The sequence below is a fragment of the Heterodontus francisci genome, chromosome 18 (assembly GCF_036365525.1).
Source record: "Heterodontus francisci isolate sHetFra1 chromosome 18, sHetFra1.hap1, whole genome shotgun sequence".
Taxonomy (NCBI): Eukaryota; Metazoa; Chordata; class Chondrichthyes; order Heterodontiformes; family Heterodontidae; genus Heterodontus; species Heterodontus francisci.
In genome coordinates this window covers 26748917-26768426 of record NC_090388.1, presented here as the reverse complement: position 1 = coordinate 26768426, position 19510 = coordinate 26748917, and the positions used below count along the sequence as shown (strand labels likewise).

General features: G+C 43.3%; 2 protein-coding genes across 8 annotated transcripts in view; one reads left to right on the top strand and one right to left on the bottom strand.

Moving 5' to 3' along the window:
- The window catches only part of LOC137379826 (CD82 antigen-like), a 38562-nt gene extending 30775 nt beyond the window's left edge, over positions 1-7787 (bottom strand). For 2 of the 4 annotated variants that reach the window (XM_068051202.1, XM_068051205.1), the window contains exons 1-2: positions 6536-6695; positions 3605-3710 (exon numbers count right to left, since the gene is read on the bottom strand). In XM_068051202.1, the coding sequence (XP_067907303.1) occupies positions 3605-3710; positions 6536-6579 (150 nt within the window). In that variant the 5' untranslated portion in view covers positions 6580-6695. Of the gene's footprint in view, positions 1-3604; positions 3711-6535; positions 6696-7543 lie in introns of those variants that run through there. The other 2 variants (XM_068051204.1, XM_068051203.1) reach the window with 2 other exon arrangements.
- A 4275-nt stretch (positions 7788-12062) lies between these two features.
- Positions 12063-19510, top strand: part of lrriq1 (leucine-rich repeats and IQ motif containing 1) — a 213534-nt gene continuing 206086 nt past the window's right edge. For all 4 annotated transcript variants that reach the window (XM_068050442.1, XM_068050441.1, XM_068050440.1 and 1 more), the window contains exon 1: positions 12063-12166. The gene's annotated coding sequence lies outside the window, so the exon portion shown is untranslated. The remainder of the gene's footprint in view (positions 12167-19510) is intronic.

The window sequence follows — 19510 nt, the reverse complement described above, 5'->3', positions numbered from 1 at the left end:
TTGTTGGAGCTGCGGGCTGATAAGTCCCCGGGTCCTGATGGACTTCATCCTAGGGTCTTAAAAGAAATGGCGAGTGAGTTACTTGATGCGCTGGTTTTAATTTTCCAAAATTCCCTAGATTTAGAGAAGGTTCCATTAGATTGGAAAATAGTCAATGTAACTCCTTTATTCAAAAAGGGAGGGAGACAGAAAGCAGGAAACTACAGGCCAGCTAGCTTAACATCTGTCATAGGGAAAATGTTAGAAGCTATTATTAAAGACGTTATAGCAGGGCACTTAGAAAAATTCAAGGTAATTAGGCAAAGTCAACATGGTTTTGTGAAAGGGAAATCATGTCTAACCAATATATTGGAGTTCTTTGAAGAAGTAATGTGCTGTGGATAAAGGGGAACTGGTGGATGTACTGTAAGATTTCCAGAAGGTATTTGATAAGTTGCTACATGAAAGGTTATTGTGGAAAATAAAAGCTCATGGTGTAGGGGGTAACATTTTGTCCTGGATAGAAGATTGGCTAGCTAACAGGAAACATGGAGTAGGCATAAATGGATAATTTTCTGGTTGGCAAGATGTAATGAATGGAATGCCACAGGATCAGTGCAGGGGCCTCAATTTTTTCCAATTCATATAAATGACTTGGATGAAGGGACTGAAGGTATGGTTGCTAAATTTACTGATGACACAAAAATAGGTAGGAAAGTAAGTTGTGAAGAGGACATAAGTAGGCTACAAAGGGATATTGATAGGTTAGTGACTGGGCAAAGGTCTGGCAAATGGAGCATAATGTGAGAAAATGTGAAATTGTCTATTTTGGCAGGAAGAATTAAAAAGAAGCATATTATCTCAATGATGAGAGATTGCAGAGCTCTAAGATGAAAAGGGATCTGGGTGTCCTCGTGCATGAATTGTGAAAGGTTAGTATGCAGGTACAGCAAGTAATTAGGAAAGGTAATATAATGTTGTCATTTATTGCAAGGGGAATTGAATACAAAATACAGAAGCAGGGAGGTTATGCTTCAGTTATTTAGGGCACTGGTGAGACCACATCTGGAGTACTGTGTGCAGTATTGGTCTCTTTATTTAAGGAAGGATGTAAATGTGTTGGAAGCAGTTCGGAGAAGTTTTACTAGACTAATATCTGGAATGGGAGGGTTGTCTTATCAGGAAAATTTGGACAGGCTAAGCTTGTATCCGCTGGAGTTTAGAAGAGTAAGAGGTGGCTTGATTGAAACATATACGATTCTGAGGGGTCTTGACAGGGTGGATGTGGAAAGGATGTTTCCTCTGGTGGGAGAATCTTGAACTCGGGGTCACTGTTTCAAAATAAGGGGTCGCCCATTAAAGACAGAGGTGAGGAGAAATTCTTTCTCTCAGAAGGTCATGAGTCTTTGGAACTCTTCCTCAAAAGGTGGTGGAAGCAAAGCCTTTGAATATTTTTAAGGCAAGGGTAGATAGATTCTTGATAAGCAAGGGGGTGAAAGATTATTGGGGGTAGTCGGGAATGTGGAGTTGAGGTTACAATTAGATCCACCATGATCTTGTTGAATGGCTGAGCTGGTTTGAGGGGCCGAGTGGCCTACTCCTGCTTCTAATTCATATGTTCATATGTTCGTATGTTCCTATTTCTTATGTTGTTCTTAAATCTCACGAAGTGAATACCTCCAGAATTAGAGAAGTAATTATATGGATGGCTGTTGGCTAGATGTTTATATGTATTCTGGGACAGGTCTGTTCAAGCAAAAATTTAATGATTTTATTTAGAAATTAGTTTGGTGCTTATCCCCTGACAAAAGACAATAAAGAGAATTGTAAAACTGAGATTATATGAGCTGGGAAGAAATGGCGAAATGATTATACATTGGCCTCAACTTCTTGAACCGCCATCTGAAAATCTGCTTTTTATGAATTATTGAAATGAAAAGATTAAAAGCAAATCTTCCAAACTTGACTTTGACTAAACATTGTGTGAAATGTTATAATAGCTAAAGTTATGCAGATGTTCAGCAGTTGGATTGGTTTAATGTAAGTAAATCTTAGGAATGCCATATAGGTGAGAATAAACCTGAAAGGAATGAAGAAATAAGTAGCTGAGCCATTTAGATCTAATTAATCTTGAGTCTCCGCTGAGTGAGATCATCTCACTCAAGTCAGCAAGAGGGTCATACAATTGGTTTCAGTAGCCTTGCACTGGAGAGGTGAAATTAATGCAGGGCCGCCTCACCCTGACTGCTATTCAGCTACCCTTGCAAAAAGTGCATTGTGTGGAACTTGTGTAAAGGTAGGATCAGACTCAACAGTAATGTCCAGCTGTGGTTAAATGACCTGCCAATGCTTACTGTTTAGACTCGTATGTGAATAAGATAGATAGAGTCATATTCTAGCAAGTAATCAACAACTTCAGGGTGAAAAAATAACAAGAACATTAAAAACCAAAGAATTTGGAAGTGACAATTGACTGATGCTTAATAATATGTGGAGTGTGACGTGCTGAATAATAACACAAATAGAAAGTTAAGCTGCCAGCCTCCCATCACTCCCCTCATAAACTTTATCTTAAACTCCTTACTTCAATTTTCAAGCACTTGCTCGCTAGACTCCTCTGCCTTTCCACTTCTCAAAACCCATTGTTGTAACCACGCTTTCAGTCACCTCTCTTAACTTTGCCACCATTGTTTAGTATCCAATTCTTTATATATTTATTTTATTTATCTTCCCCCATCCCCATCCCCAGTTTTGTTTTGTAATGCACCAGGGCACATTTGTTAAAGGTGCCCTAGTATTGCTGGTGTCTTTGTCGTAATCTTATTTTACAGCTTTATATTTTACAAATAGAACAAGTGAAGTTCAATAATGTAAGTCCCATCGAAAGGGAGCATAGTGTCATAGGCATGTTCATTATTTTAATTTTTTTTAAATTTGTGTGTCACAAATTTGACCACTGTTTTAAATTTAAATGTTTCCCAGGGCTCAGGAAATTGATCGCTGAACAGCTGGATCCATCAGGTAACTGACTTTATAGCATTGCTTGTGGGTCAGAAGGAGCAGAAGTGCTTACCCAAGCCCCCAAAGCTAACACGCTTCCCTCACGCAATTAGATCCTCCTATGATCAGCCCTCCTGCTGTGTTTGGATCAGGGCAATTCTAATCTCTCTCCAGCCTCTGATATCCCTGCCACCACTGGCCTTTCCAATCTTACCCCGAACGTCCAATCTCCCTAAGGCCTCCATGATCTCCCCCTCGACCTCTATGATTCCTCCCTCCCTTCTCTCTGATCCCTGGCTGCAGCCTTCCAGCACAGGCCTTCTTATACAGCAGCCAGCCAGCCTCTCAGTCTAGTTGGCTGGCTGGCTGGCTGGCTACTGGGAAATGAAGGCAAAATATTTAAATGAGGTTCTACTGTTAAATTCAGTGGAACCTCTAAATTAGCCATATTTCCAGGTTTCCTGGACGCTATGCCCACCCTACCCTCCCTCCCTCTCTTCCCCATAAATATCGATGTCATTATATCTTTATATCTTTGATACAATTTTCACAACCTGTAATGCTTCAAGGAGCTTGTCTGCAAATATTCTCTGAAAGCTGTGAATGCAATAAACAATATACTTACAAAAAAGATTCCATTAAAAAGGTTCAGGAAGTATTTGAGGACTTGTATCTTCACATCCCTTTTCATTTTCCTCACTATTTGTACTTTCCAGGTTTTCAAACTGCCCCTGTAGGTAAGTAAGCATAAGAACATAGCAATATGGTTACACAGGTACAGGACTAGGCCATTTAGCCCGTCAAGCTTGATTTGCCATTCAATTAGATCATGGCTGATCTTGTATCACAACTTTGCTTTTGTTCCGCATCTCTCAATACCCTTAACTAATACAAGGCCTTTGATTTCAGGTGAAGCAGAGTAAGTTGCTTCATCATTGACCTTCTCTTCAACATAAGATGAGCAGTGGGGATGTTTGCTAATGATTGCACAGTGTTCAGTACCATTCGCAGCTCCTCAGATACTGAATCAGTCTGTGCCTGCATACACTGAGACCTGGACAACGTTCAGGCTTGGGCTGATAAGTGGAAAGCAACATTTTTAGTTTAGTTTAGAGATACAGCACTGAAACAGGCCCTTCGGCCCACTGAGTCTTTGCCGACCATCAACCACCCATTTATACTAATCCTACACTAATTCCATATTCCTACCACATCCCCACGTGTCCCTATATTTCCCTACCACCTACCTATACTCGGGGCAATTTATAATGGCCAATTAACCTATCAACCAGCAAGTCTTTGGCATGTGGGAGGAAACCGGAGCACCCGGAGGAAACCCACGCAGACACAGGGAGAACTTGCAAACTCCACACAGGCAGTACCCAGAATTGAACCCAGGTCGCTGGAGCTGTGAGGCTGCAGTGCTAACCACTGCACCACTGTGCCGCCCTCTGCGCCACACAAGTGCCAGGCAATGACCATCTCAAACAAGAGAGAATCTAACAATCTCCCCGTGACATTCAATGGCATTACCATTGCTGAATCCCCCACTATTAACATGCTGGAGGTCACCATTGATCAGAAACCTAACTGGCCAGTCATATAAATACTGTGGCTACAAGAGCAGTTCAGAAACTGGGAATTCTGCCAGGATGAGGGAAGCTCCAGCAGCACTCAAGAAGCTCGACACCCACCAGGGCAAAGCAGTCCGCTTGATCAGCATCCCACCCAGCACCTTAAACATTCACTCCCTCCACCACCAGTGCACAGTGGCAGCAGTGTGTACCATCTACAAGATGCACTGCAGCAACTCGCCAAGGCTCCTTCGCCAGCACCTTCTAAACCCACAACCTCTATCATGTAGAAGCACAAGGGCAGTGGACCTACGGGAACACTACCACCAGCAAGTTCCCCTCCAAGTCACACACCATCCTGACTTGGAAATATATCGCCATTCCTACACAAAATCCTGGAACTCCCTCCCTAACAGCACTGTTGGTGTACCTGCACAACATGGGCTGCAGCGGTTCAAAAAGGCGGCTCACCAGCACCTTCTCAGGGGCAATTAGTGATGGGCAATAAATGTTGGCCTTGCTAGTGATGCTCACATCTCAAGAATTAATTACAAAAATGCTGCACCAAGGTGCTACCTAAGGGCAGAGATGCAGGTGGTATTTGGCTGTGCTGGGCTATTATGAGCCCCCTGGAATCAAGAATGCTGTCAGCTCACAGCGTATCACTACTGGGGATACTCTTCAACAGACTGTGTTGCCACTTTAGATGGATGGGAAGTCTGGCCCTGTATGCTAACATCTGCATGAACAGGCGGCTGGCTAGAAAATCATATGAGCTAACATCAGGAGAGAAGACAACATTATTAAGGTAGATTCTAGCCACACCACTTGAGTTGGGTCCCAGATATGAGTGTACATAGAAGGGCAGACCTGATGCTATGAGTTAGATCCTGTAGGCACCAAGAGGTTGCACTCCAAATCTCTCAAAAGCCAAAAAGCCCATAACCCCTGAAGGCCAATTTGCAACTGAACACCGTATTCTTTCAATTTCTCTTTATTGAACCATTGTCACTTTTAACACATCTCTTCTGATGCATGCTCAAGGAAGCACCATGGTCTATAGACTGTAGTACAAATGTACTTCCTAGTCAGTCTTCTTCTCTTCTGTGTACCTTTGTCCTCCTTGCACCTTTCATTTTCCCTTCTTTGATTTCAGACAACAGCTATTCAGGATCCTGCCATTCACACCTCCTCTGGACACATCTTTTGGTTCTTTACTTGTCCCTTTACTAGTCCCTTTGGCCTTGTACTATGAAACCTTTTGTCGCTTAATCTATCCTGCCATCCACCCTATCACAGACCTTCCTTTTTGGGTTTTTTTCCCACCCTACCGCTTTCACTTTCTCAAAACCTATTACATTTCGAAGTTTTCCCAGTTCTGATGAAAGGTCACAGGCCTGAAACATTGGCCGGGATTTTACCCTTGGCGGACGGAAGCCATCCACGGACTGAAAAGTCGGGGGTGAACCCGCTTCGGCCCGGCCTGGGGATCCAACCCGTATTATGCGGGTCCCCAACCTTGAATTGCTTTGAGACATGAACTCTACCCACTCGAGGCAGGAAGTCCCGCCTAATACAGCTGCCAGACAATCAGCGGGCCAGCAGCTCTTAGTCCCAGCAGTGCCACTGGGAGCAGTGAATCTCCCGCTCCATTTTACACTCCCCACCCGCCACCTCTTTGGGGGAGGCGTAAAATTCAGCCCATTAACTCTGTTTTTCTCTCCACAGATGCCACCTGACCTGTTGAGTATTTCCAGCATTTTCTGTTTCCATTTCAGAACAGTGCCCCCATTGGTGGGAAGGTGTAATAGTAGTTTAGAAATTTACATAGACAGTTTCAATTACAAATGTGGACATTGGAGTTTATAATAGATAACCATCACCTAAAACATGACAACAGGAAGTAAGGTTTCATAGACAAAAAGAATGTGCAGATATCAGATTCTTAATAAATGTTGTAGAAACCACCTCCAGGCGCTTACCCATTGTCTCTCGAGACAAGGATGCCAAAGAAGAAGAAACTCATGGGCTGGGAATTTCCTAAGAGCTGCTTCTTCTCTGCTGATGTAACTTTGCCGGGAGTGCAGTAGATACTTGATTAGAATGGCACAGTGGAAGCAGTTCCAAGAAAATTCCCGACCATGATCTGCAGTAAAGAGGTTGAGGAAAATCATTAAAACATTTTATTGAACTGATAGATTGAGTCATAGTTAAAGAAAGAGGAAGTACAAAAATATTTTGATGTACTGTGCTGAGGTTTTCAACTTTATCAAAAATCACGTTACAGTTCTGGCAATCTTTTCAGTTTTTTCCTTATTTCATTCGGTTCTTAAATTTTTAATGTGTATAATTTTCTGTCAAAAGCATCCTTTAACCATAACCAACATTAAGTCTGGCATAAATCTAGATATTAGCATAGTGGGAGGATTTGGATTGAAGTTCCAAATGAATCCAATGACACAGTGAATGGCTGTTTCTGATAATATCCATGTATAAATTATTTCTAGAACTTTCAAATCTACACTACTGTGGTACCAACATGGAAATCAAACTTATTTTTCGCATGGGTAATTTTTGATTTGGATTTTAGCAAGTTTATGGGTTAAATGGCTTACTCCTGTTCCTATGTTTAGATACACATAAAAACTGCAATGGTACATGGACTTCTCCCGTTACTGTTTTACATATGTAAAAAAGGTTACAGTTTTCAAAACTAAGTGCGATTTCAAATATACATTTGAAGCATGTTGTTTCCGAAACCTTGAATAATTTATGAATAAAATTCCTTTGAAGTATGGCACCATTATCTTCAAGTTCAATGTTACCAGATAGGTTTAAAACTGAAGCCCAAAATATGTACTTAATTACAGCATAATAACTGACGATTGATATTAACTCAAACTTATTATGGCTTCAGTTAAGCTTTTTTTTCAAACTCAATCAGTCCCCCTTCCAAGGTAAAATGTTAAAATAAAATGAAACTCACTTACCTAGTGCTCTTTAATTAATATTAATCTGCTGTTGTTAACATAAACTAATATGCTTCGATTTAGAAGATTGTCCTAATAGTCTGCTACTATAGTTCTACTTTATCGTTTTTATTTCTAAATCTGAAATATCAGTTTCTTTTAGACGATCTGCAGAGACACAATAAATATACCTTGCTTTAAAGATCAAGAATCCAAAGTGCAGGCTTGTTTTTTGAATGCAAATCCAAATAAGTTAGATGATTATTGATTAACTTTTATTACCCCTTTAACCATATTCATGAAAAAATAAAGTCCATAACAAGCTGTTCAAAACAGCTTTTGTGCAACGCAGCTGTGACTAAACTAAATTATGCAAACATGCCTGTAAAGTATGGATGGGAGGGGATTTCTGACCCAAATTAATCTCCTCAAATTGACAAGTTACTTGTAGTAGCTCAATTAGTACATGTTCTATTGAGGTGTGTTCCAACTGTTCACTTGCATTCTGTATCTTAAGGAAATACAGAATGGACCTAGAATTTTTTAGGTTTTTTTTACCATGCAGCTACATTAATGCAAAGTTTACAATTGTGAAACTAACCAATGATTATAAATGAATATAAGAAATGCTGGAACCACATAGCAGGTCTGGCAGCTTCTGTGGAAAGAGAAGCAGAGTTAACGTTTCGGGTCACTGACCCTTCTTCGAAACGTTAACTCTGCTTCTCTTTCCACAGATGCTGCCAGACCTGCTGAGTGGTTCCAGCATTTCTTGTTTTTATTTCAGATTTCCAGCATCCGAAGAATTTTGCTTTTATTATAAATGAATACACTTAAGAATCCTGTACTAACTCTTTGTAAAGTCACAACTTTGCATATTTCAGTTTTAAGCTGCATATTTACTTGGTTTAGGAACCTCATTTCATTGAACAATGTGTTGAACAAAATTGTACATTTATTTTAACATGAACTTACACCATGCATAAAAGCAATGTATTATGGTATTGCAATAGGACGATCTTTATAAATAAATAAATAAATCTATACTCTGCATAGTTTGAAACATCCACTAGTATTTTTCAAAATGAAGGGAGACTTTACAAAAATATTTCCTTTTCAGTTTTTCATTTTTGTAAATAATTACATCTCCATATTCTCTATTTGCTTCATAGATTCCATCTGCTGCAGCATGAATCTGCCTCAGGAGACATCATGGTACTGTTAGTACAGAGTGGCTGTTTCTTGCTGTCCAGGAATTATAGAGACTGCTGAAAATCCTCAGATCAAGGCAACAAGGGTCATTTAACATACAAGTTAGAGTGTAACACATGGAAAGCATTCAGATGACAACTAAATCAAGAGATCTGAACTGCACTGAACTCTTGTTTTACATTTTCAGAGTAACAGCACATCTTCTCTATGTATTAATACATATTGTTGTGACCGGGTGAAGAAGAGATATCAGGCTCCCCTCTTGCCCTTTTCCTGGTTTGGCTGTAACAAGGTTTATCTTTTAAACCCCGGTATTTTTAGCTTAATACCTCAGTGAGGCCTTGCTCACTGCTCTCTAATTGTAATTGCAAATGAACCAACCAGATAGATTTGCTTAGGTTTAAACAAGAAAGATGTAAGTTTATTAGCCTTATCACTCTAACACGGTTGAAATTATTAAAATATGCGACGCAACATGCTAGCATGCATATGAGATAAACACACACACAAATAGATGCAGAGGGGGAGAAAGAATTAAGGGGGGGTTGAAGTAGGGTTGGCAGTAAATGGAATTCAGTTGTTGTCTTTTGTTTTGCTGTAAATTCCTTGGTTGAAATTGCAGTCTTGGAGTTCTCGCTGGGGCCCAGTGCACACTTTCAGACTTGCTTCTGTGGTACCAGAAGGCTGATGAGAGGTTTCAATTGTCTTCTCGGTGGTCGCCTGTAAGGTCCTGTAGTCTTGAGGCTTACACTGCCACCATGGTTTTCCTGGGACTTTGCTGGAGACAGAGATAGAGAGAGTGGAGACCTTCCTCCTTGGTTCTCAACTTGCAGACTCCTAAAAAAACACCTTACTGTGAGGCAAAAATCAAACAGTCTCCAGTCTGGCCAGCAGATAAGTCATGTGACCATCTCTTTATTTAAAAAAGCATCTTCTATGAGGGTTGTTGATTCTCTAAGTTCTCCAGTCACACTCGGTGGGGTGTGAAGTTCAGGCTTTTACACAAAGAATGTTGAGTATCATGATTTCCCAGACTTAAATCAGTGAACACTCCCGTTGTCTCTCTATTCAATATCTCTCAGAATGCAAATGTGCAACCATGTTTTCAGCTGTTCAACTCTGTGGTCTTTTTAAACCAGTTATGTGCAATGTCCAGTAAACAAAAAGGTTCAATTAGTGTCCCATATGACAAAATTAATATGTTTCCATTTGGCAGGTTTGGTATCCATCACACCTCCACCTCTCGCTGAATGAAATGTGACATTAGGGGAGCATTTCATTATAAATTAGAAGGAAGAGAAAATACAGGAAAGCACACATGCATTCCTCTCATTTATTCTCATTTATTCAGAAATGTTAAAATTGTTTCTGTTGTCTTTCCTTTGTAGTAGTGCTGATTTAAACAGCCCCTTTTGCTTGAAGTAGGTCTGAGATAGTTATGTGCTGCCCAAGGGGTTTAAGGTTTCTTCACTATCAGCTTGTAATACATTGGGAATGGGCATCCCAATAAATATGTGATTTTTGGGGAAGTTTGAGGTTTGCACAAACGAGTGTTTTATAAAGGTTTAGCATAACTTCCTTGCTTTTGTACTCTATGCTTTTATTTATAAAGCCAAGGATCTTGTATGCCTTTTTAGCAGCCTTCTCAACTTGGCCTGCCACCTTCAAAGACTATTTTTGCACTCCCATAAATAAAATTATACCATTTAGTTTGTATTGCCTCTCCTCATCAAAACAAAATTACTCCACACTTCTCTGTGTTAAATTTCATTTGTCACATGCCTGCCCATTTTACCAATCAAGCTCCTCCTGAAGTCTGTTACTATCCTCCTCATTGTTTACCTCATTTTTGAGTTTCGTGACATCTGCAAACTTTGAAATTATGCCCTATATACTTAAGTCAAGGTCATTAGTATATACAAAGAAAGCAATGTTCTAATGCCAACCCCTGAGGGTCCCATGTACACAGAATCACAGAATAATACAGTGCAGAAGAGGCCCTTTGGCCCATCGAGTCTGCACCGATGCATTAAAGACACCTGACCTGTCTACCTAATCCCATTTGCCAGCACTTGGCCCATAGCCTTGAATGTTATGACGTGCCAAGTGCTCATCCTGGTACTTTTTAAAGGATGTGAGGCAACCCGCCTCTACCACCCTCCCAGGCAGGGCATTCCAGACCGTCACCACCCTCTGGGTAAAAAAGTTCTTCCTCAAATCCCCCTTAAACCTCCCGCCCCTCACCTTAAACTTGTGACCCCTCGTAACTGACCCTTCAACTAAGGGGAACAGCTGCTCCCTATGCACCCTGTCCACGCCCCTCATAATCTTGTACACCTCGATCAGGTCACCCCTCAGTCTTCTCTGCTCCAGCGAAAATAACCCAAGCCTATCCAACCTCTCTTCATAGCTTAAATGTTCCATCCCAGGCAACATCCTGGTGAATCGTCTCTGCACCCCCTCCAATGCAATCACATCCTTCCGATAATGTGGCGACCAGAATTGCACACAGTACTCCAGCTGTGTCCTTACCAAAGTTCTATTAACCTGCCCTTCTGCCTTCAGAGATCTATGGACAAACACGCCAAGGTCCCTTTGTTCCTCCGAACTTCCCAGTGTCAGGCCATTCATTGAATACTTCAGTGTCACATTACTCCTTCCAAAGTGTATCACCTCACACTTTTCAGGGTTAAATTCCATCTGCCACTTTTCTGCCCATTTGACCATCCCGTCTATATCTTCCTGTAACCTAAGACACTCCACCTCACTGTTAACCACTCGGCCAATCTTTGTGTCATCCGCGAACTTACTGATCCTACCCCCCACATAGTCATCTATGTCGTTTATATAAATGACAAACAATAGGGGACCCAGCACAGATCCCTGTGGTACGCCACTGGACACTGGCTTCCAGTCACTAAAACAGCCGTCTGTCATCCCTCTCTGTCTCCTACAGCTAAGCTAATTTTGAATCCACCTTATCAAGTTACCCTGTATCCCATGTGCATTTGCTTTCTTGATAAGTCTCCCATGTGGGACCTTGTCAAAGGTTTTGCTTCCCTCCAGTCTGGAAAAACAGTCCTTCACTACTACTTTCTGCTTTCTGTCCTTACTGCCCATGGGCTTCAATGTTGGCAAAGGACAGTGCCAGTCGACTGGCACCTGAAAATGATGAGGAATGTTGGTTTGACTTTTGGAAAGGCTATTATAGCAAACCATGAAATTCCGAGGCAATTTGAGAAATTACCATTTATGCAAATTTTTAAAGTAGCAAGCCGCGGGGGCGCGCCCGTCGCGGAAGTGGGCGCGCGGGAGCGAGCACGTCGTTGTTGCCCACGCTTCGCCGGGCTGGCGGCGCTGCCATGGTGACGGGTTTGTGGTGACTGGATGTGGCAGCGGAGGCTGAAGCGGGGCGGCAGGCGGGCCTGAGAGGTAAACTGAAGCCTTCATGTCTCAGGGGATGGGGGTGTTGGGAGGAGCGGACGGGACCTTCAACCCCCCGGGGGTGGCGGTGTCTCTGAGCCGATTCCACCCGCTGAAAGCAGCTTGAAATCCCTGGAATAAGCGCCTGTTCGCCGCTTCCACTCACGGCGTGTGGCCACTTCTTCATTTTCTCTTTAACATTTATATGTTAAAGTTTATTTTTTTAAAACTCAAATGTATCACTCAGCAAACCCTGTGAACAGTGATTGGGGGGGGGGGGGGGGGAAGGGAGACAGGTTTTGGGGGGATTTCAGCCCCTTTCTCCAGTAATCCTGGAAAGACGATATGTTGGTGTTAATTTGTACTGACAATATTTCCTGGTAATTAATGGCTATATTTGCAATGATTATGTCGCAATTGTTCAACAAGGGTTCTCATCAGCACAGATTGATTAATAGGCTAACCCCCAACAGTAGTATCCACTATATCACTTGTTGCAGCAAAAAAAACATTCCAGGAACTTTTCGTAATGGAATAAAACTGCACCACAGACTCCTCCATGCCTTTGCTCTCATTGTTCAATTCATTGGAACTGTTTCAATTCCTTCGCTCCTCACATCTCATCCCAGCAACCTCTTATGCTCATGTTACTAACAGATGAGGAAGGGGTCTCAGGCTCCCATCACACCCTTTTCCTGGGTTTGGCAGTAACAGGGTTTAACTTTTAAAACACGCTGTTTTTAGCTTCCCCTCAGTGAGTCCTTGGTCACTGCTCTCTAATTGTAAAAGAATCAACCAGATAGGTTTTCTCAGGTTTAAACAAGAAAGGAGTAAATTTATTAACCTTAAAGCTCTAACTCAGTTAAAACTACTAAAAATCTGTGATGCAACCACCCTCGCATACATATGAGATAAACACACAAATAGATACAGAGGAAGAAAAAGAATTAAAAGGGGAAGGTTTGAAGTAGTTGATGGAATTTAGTTCCTGGTTTTGGGTTGGATGTAAAGTCTTTGATTGAAGTTAAGTCTTGCAGTTCTTGTTGGGGCCCAGTGCACACTTTCAAACTTATTATGCTGGAACCAGGACGCTGCAGGCATGAGAGAAAGAGAGATCTTGCTTCTCTTTAGTCTTCAAAATTGCAGTCTACCTCAAAACTTTACTGTGATGCACAATTCAATCAATTTCTAGCTTGGCCAGCAGGTTAGCCATGTGCTCTTTGCTTGAAACAGCATTGCCCATGAGGTTTGTGGATTCTTCATAGCTTACAAGGCACACTTGGGTGAGAGGGAGCGGGGCGGTGGAATGCTGGCTTTGAGACAATGACTCTCAATGTCTTTTGATCATCACTATTGACAAAACCCATCTGGCTAATTGAATTAGGGAGCACTCCCACTGTCTCTCTCGGCAACTGTCTCTCAGAATGCAAATGTGCTGCCATGTTCTCAGCCACTGCCCTGTGGTCTTTTTAAACACGTTCTCAGCCACTGCCCTGTGGTCTTTTTAAACACGTTCTCAGCCACTGCCCTGTGGTCTTTTTAAACAAGTTATGTTCAAGGTCCAGTAACAGTTCAAATAGTGTTCCATATGTCGAAATGAATATGTTTCCATTTGGCAGGTGTGGTTTCCGTCACACCTCCACCTCCGGCTGAATGAAATGCAACATTTGGGAGAACATTTCATGATAAAGTAGAAGGAAGAGAAAGTACATTTTTCTGATTCATTCTCATTCATTCAGAAATCTTAAAATTGTTACAGACCTTCAACATAACTTGTTTAAAAAGACCACAGGGCAGTGGCTGAAAACATGGCTGCACATTTGCATTCTAAGAGACAGTTGCCTAGAGAGACAATGGGAGTGCTCCCTGATTCAATTAGCTCGATGGGTTCTGTCAATAGTGATGATCAAAAGACATTAAGAGTCATTGTCTCATAGCCAGCACTCCATTGCCACCCCCCGCCCCCCACAAACCCCACCCCCCCCACCCCCCGAGTGTGTCTAGTAAGCTTTGAAGAATCCACAAACCTCGGAGGCAATGCTGTTTCAAACAAATAGCTAGTCACATGGCTAACCTACTGGCCAAGCTGGAAATTGATTGAATTGTGCATCATAGTAAAGATTTGAGGCAGGCTGCAATTTTGAAGACCAAAGAGAAGCAAAGTCTCTCTCTCTCGCGCGCGCAAAGTTCCAGGGACCCACGGAAGTAACTTAGGCCTCAAGAGAGAAGACTCCTGCAGCCTTCTGGTTCCAGCAAAACAAGTTTGAAAGTGTGCACTGGGCCCCAACGAGAACTGCAAGACTTAACTTAAATCAAAGACTTTACATCCAACCCAAAACCAGTAACTGAATTCCATTTACTACTTCAAACCTTCCCCCTTTAATTCTTTCTCCTCCTCTGTATCTATTTGTGTGTGTTTAACGTGTATGCATGCTAGGGTGGTTGCATCACATATTTTTAGTAGTTTTAACTATGCTAGCGTTTTAAGGTTAATAAACTTACACCTTTCTTGTTTAAACGTGAGAAAACCTATCTGGTTGATTCCTTTACAATTACAATTCGAGAACAGTGACCAAGGACTCACTGAGGGGAAGCAAAAAACATTGTTTTAAAATTTAAACCCTGTTAGGGCCAAACTAGGAAAAGGGCAAGAGGGAAACCAGAGACCCCTTCCTCATCTGGTCATAACAGAAATTTGGGGGCTTACAGAGATGAATTGACAGCCCAAGATGGCACTGTGTACAAAGGAAATCGAGTCATTATCCCGAAGGAGTTAAGAGGAGAGAGGCTAAAGTGCATCCATGCAAGCCAGCAGTCAAGTCTGAGGAAGGCAAGAGAAGTGCTCTACTGGCCAAACATGAGCAATGAAATCAAGGACCACATCAGCTAGTGCAGTGTGTGTAACGAATACCAAGATAGGTAAGCTAAAGAGCTGCTGATGACACATGACATCCCAGACAGATCATGGATGAAGCTGGGAGTAGACTCTTCACTCTCGCAGGAACTGATTATCGTGTCACTGTACACTACTATTCTGACTACTGGGAGGTAGACCAGCTGACTAACAACTACTGGTGAGATTGTAGAATACCCGAAAGCACACACTGGTCGTTACGGCATTCCAGACATTGTGATGAGCGTCAATGGCCCTCGGTTCACGGTGAAGACTTCAGCTGCTTTATAAAGGATTAGGAAATTCAACACCCTACTTCATCTCCACACTATCCCCGGTCAAATGGAAAGGTTAAGGCAGCAGTGCAAATCGCCAAAGGAATCATAAAGAAATCAAGCAAATCCAGCACAGATGTATATAAGGCAGCCGCCAGGTGGAGAAACACACCTACTGAAGGCATGGAAAGTAGTCCAGTGCAAAGCCTAATGTCATGCCGCACCCAAACTACTCTTGCAATTGCAAAAAAGGCTACTGAAGCCAGAAGTAGTAAGAAGCGTGTGTGACAAAATCAAGGTGAAACGGCAGAAAGCCAAATGTCATTTTGAACAAAACCGCCAAACCATTACCAGAATTGAGCATTGGAGAGCCAGTCAGGGTACAAACCTTTAATGCTCACAACAAGAGTTAGCCCATGTAGCAACTTGGGACCTGCGTAGAGCAGTTGTCACCTAGCTGGTACGCAGTGGAAGTGAACGACCAGATACCATCACGGCAGGCGGCTGATCAGGAAGATGTACACTCACCATTTGCACAGACCACAGATCAACCATCAGTCCCAGACGTCCACAGCACCCCAACAATGGAAATGGAACAACAACTTTTACCGCAGCAACAAGAAATAACATGGGAATGACACTTCCCAGAGAAGGAAAATCACCCAGATAAACAGCCAACGGCAATGTGCACACGCACCGTTAAGAGATTGGCATGATTGAAAGACTGTGCAATGCAAGAGATTGACAAGAATGACGAACTGTTAATGCATGAGAACAATTGTGTGCATAGTGGGTAAGTTAGGCAATGCACAGTGAGGAGGCAGTGATGTTGTGGTATTGTCACTGAACTAGTAACCCAGAGACCCAGGGTATTCCTCTGGGGTCATCGGTTGGAATCCCACCATGGCAGAAGGTGGAATTTGAATTCAGTTATTAAAAAAAAATATGGAATTAGAAAACTATTCTAATGATGGGCATGAAACCATTGTCGATTGTCGCAAAAATACATCTGATTCACTAATGTCATTTTAGGGAAGGAAATCTGCTGTTCTTACCTGGTCTGACCTACATGTGACTCTCCAGACCCACAGCAATTCTTAAAATGCCCTCTGAAATGGTCTAGTAAGCCACTCAGTTCTACCTAACCGTAACAAAGTTGATAAGGAATGAAACTGAACAGACCACCCAGCATCGACCTAGACACCGGAAACGACCACTGCAAACTCAGCCTTGTCAACCCTGCAAAATCCTCCTTACTAACATCTGGGGGCTTGTGCCAAAGTTGGGAGAGCTGTCCCACAGCTTGGTCATGCAACAGCCTGACATAGTCATACTCACCGAATCATACCTGACAATGTCCCAAACATGACCATCACCATCCCTGGGCATGTCCTGTCCCACCGGCAGGACAGACCCAGCAGAGGTGGCGGCACAGTGGTATACAGTCAGGGGGGAGTTGCCCTGGGAGTCCTCAACATCGACTCCAGACCCCATGATGTCTCATGGCTTCAGGCCAAACATGGGCAAGGAAACCTCCTGCTGATTACCACCTACTGTCCTCCCCCCTCAGCTGATGAATCAGTACTCCTCCATGTTGAACACCACTTGGAGGAAGCACTGAGGGTGGCAAGGGCACAGAATGTACTCTGGGTGGAGAACTTCAATGTCCATCACCAAGAGTGGCTTGGTAGCACCACTACTGACTGAGCTGGCCGTATCCCAAAGGACATAGCTGCTAGACTGGCTCTGTGGCAGGTGGTGAAGGAACCAACAAGAGGGAAAAACATACTTGACCTCATCCTCACCAGTTTACCTGCTACAGATGCTTCTGTCCATGACAATATTGGTGGGCGTGACCATCGCACAGTTCTTGTAGAGACGAAGTCCTGTCTTCACGTTGAGGCAATTTTCTACATTGCCAAATAGATGCCATTGTTATAGCTGTACTGTTACAGCTTGACTAGGGGTGTGGCAAGCTCTGGAGCACAGGTCTTCAGTACTATTGCCAGAATGTTGTAAGGGTCCATAGCCTTTGCAGTATCCAGTGCCTTCAATCGCAGAGCTTGGATCTAATCCATTGGTTGTGGGATGCCCTCCATTGTGTTGTGTGGCACTACCACCGTGCTAAATGGGACAGATTTCGAACAGATCTATCAATGCAAAACTGGGTATCCAAGAGGCGCTGTGGACCATCAGCAGCGGCAGAATTGTACTCAACCATAATCTGTAACCTCACAGCCCGGCATACCCCCCACTCTACCGTTACCATGGAGCTGGGTGATCAACCCTGGTTCAATGAAGAGTGCAGGAGGGCATGCCAGGAGCAGCACCAGGCATACCTCAAAATGAGGTGTCAACCTGGTGAAGCTACAACCCAGGACTGCTTGCATGCCAAACTGCATAAGCAGTATGCGATAGACCGAGTTAAGCTATCCCACAACCAATGGATTAAATCCAAGCTGCAGTCCTGCCACATCCAGCCGTGAATGGTGGTGGACAATTAAACAACTAACAGGAGGAGGTGGCTCCACAAATATCCCCATGCTCAATGATGGGGGAGCCCAGCACATCAGTGCAAAAGATAACGCAGAAGCACTTGCAACAATCTTCAGCCAGAAGTGCCAAGTGGATGATCCATCTCGGCCTCCTCCTGAAGTCCCCAGCATCACAGATGCCAGTCTTCAGCCAATTCGATTCACTCCACGTGATATCATAAACGATTGAAGGCACTGGATACTGCAAAGGCTATGGACCCTGACAACATTCTGGCAATAGTACAGAAGACCTGTGCTCCAGAGCTTGCCACGCCCCTAGTCAAGTTGTAACAGTACAGCTACAACAATGGCATCTATTTGGCAATGTAGAAAATTGCCCAGCTATGTCCTGTGCATAAAAAGCAGGACAAATCCAACCCGCAAATTACCGCCCCATCAGTCTACTCTTACTCATCAGTAAAGTGATGGAAGATGTCATTGACAGTGCTATCAAGCAGCACTTGCTTAGCAATAACCTGCTCAGTGACGCTCAATTTGGGTTTCGCCAGGGCCACTCAGCTCCTGACGTCATTACTGCCTTGGTTCAAACATGGACAAAAGAACTAAACTCCAGAGGTGAGGTTAGATTGACAGCCCTTGAAATCAAGGCAGCATTTGACCAAGTTAGGCATCAAGGAGCCCTAGCAAAACTGGAGTCAATGAGAATCGGGGAAAACTCTCCGCTGGTTGGAATCATACCTAGCACAAAAGAAGATGGTTGTGGTTGTTGGAGGTCAATCATCTCAGTTCCAGGACATCACTGCAGGAGTTCCTCAGGGTAGTATCCTAGGCCTAACCATCTTCAGCTGCTACATCAATGACCTTCCTTCAATCATAAGGTCAGAAGTGGGGATGTTCGCTGATGATTGCACAATGTTCAGCATCATTTGCGACTCCTCAGATACTGAAGCAGTCTGTGTAGAAATGTAGAAAGACCTGGACAATATCCAGGCTTGGGCTGATAAGTGGCAAGTAACACTCGTGCCAGGCAATGATCATCTCCAACAAGAGAGAATCTAACCATCTCCTCTTGATATTTGACGGCATTACGATCGCTGAATCCCCCACTATCCTGGGGGATGCCATTGACCAGAAACTGAGCTGGAGTAGCCATATAAATACCGTGGCTACAAGAGCAGGCCAGAGGCTCGGAATGCTGCGGCAAATAACTCACCAGCTGACTCGCCAAAGCCTGTCCACCATCTATAAGGCGCAAGTCTGGAGTGTGATGGAATAATCTCCACTTCCCTGGACGGGTGCAGCTCCAATAACACTCAAGAAGTTCGACACCATCCAGGACATAGCAGCCAGCTTGATTGGCACCCCATCCACAAACATTTCACTCCCTCCACCACTGACGCACAGTGGCAGCAGTGTGTACCATCTACAAGATGCACTGCAGCAAAGCACCAAGGCTATTCAGGCAGCACCTTCCAAACCCACAACCTCTACCGCCTAGAAGGACAAGAGCAGCAGATGCATGGGAACAACACCAACTGCAAGTTCCCCTCCAAGTCACACACCATCCTGACTTGGAACTATATCGCCATTCCTTAACTGTTGCTGGGTCAAAATCCTGGAACTCCCTTCCTAACAGCACTGTGGGTGTACCTACCCCACATGGACTGCAACAGTTCAAGAAGGCAACTCA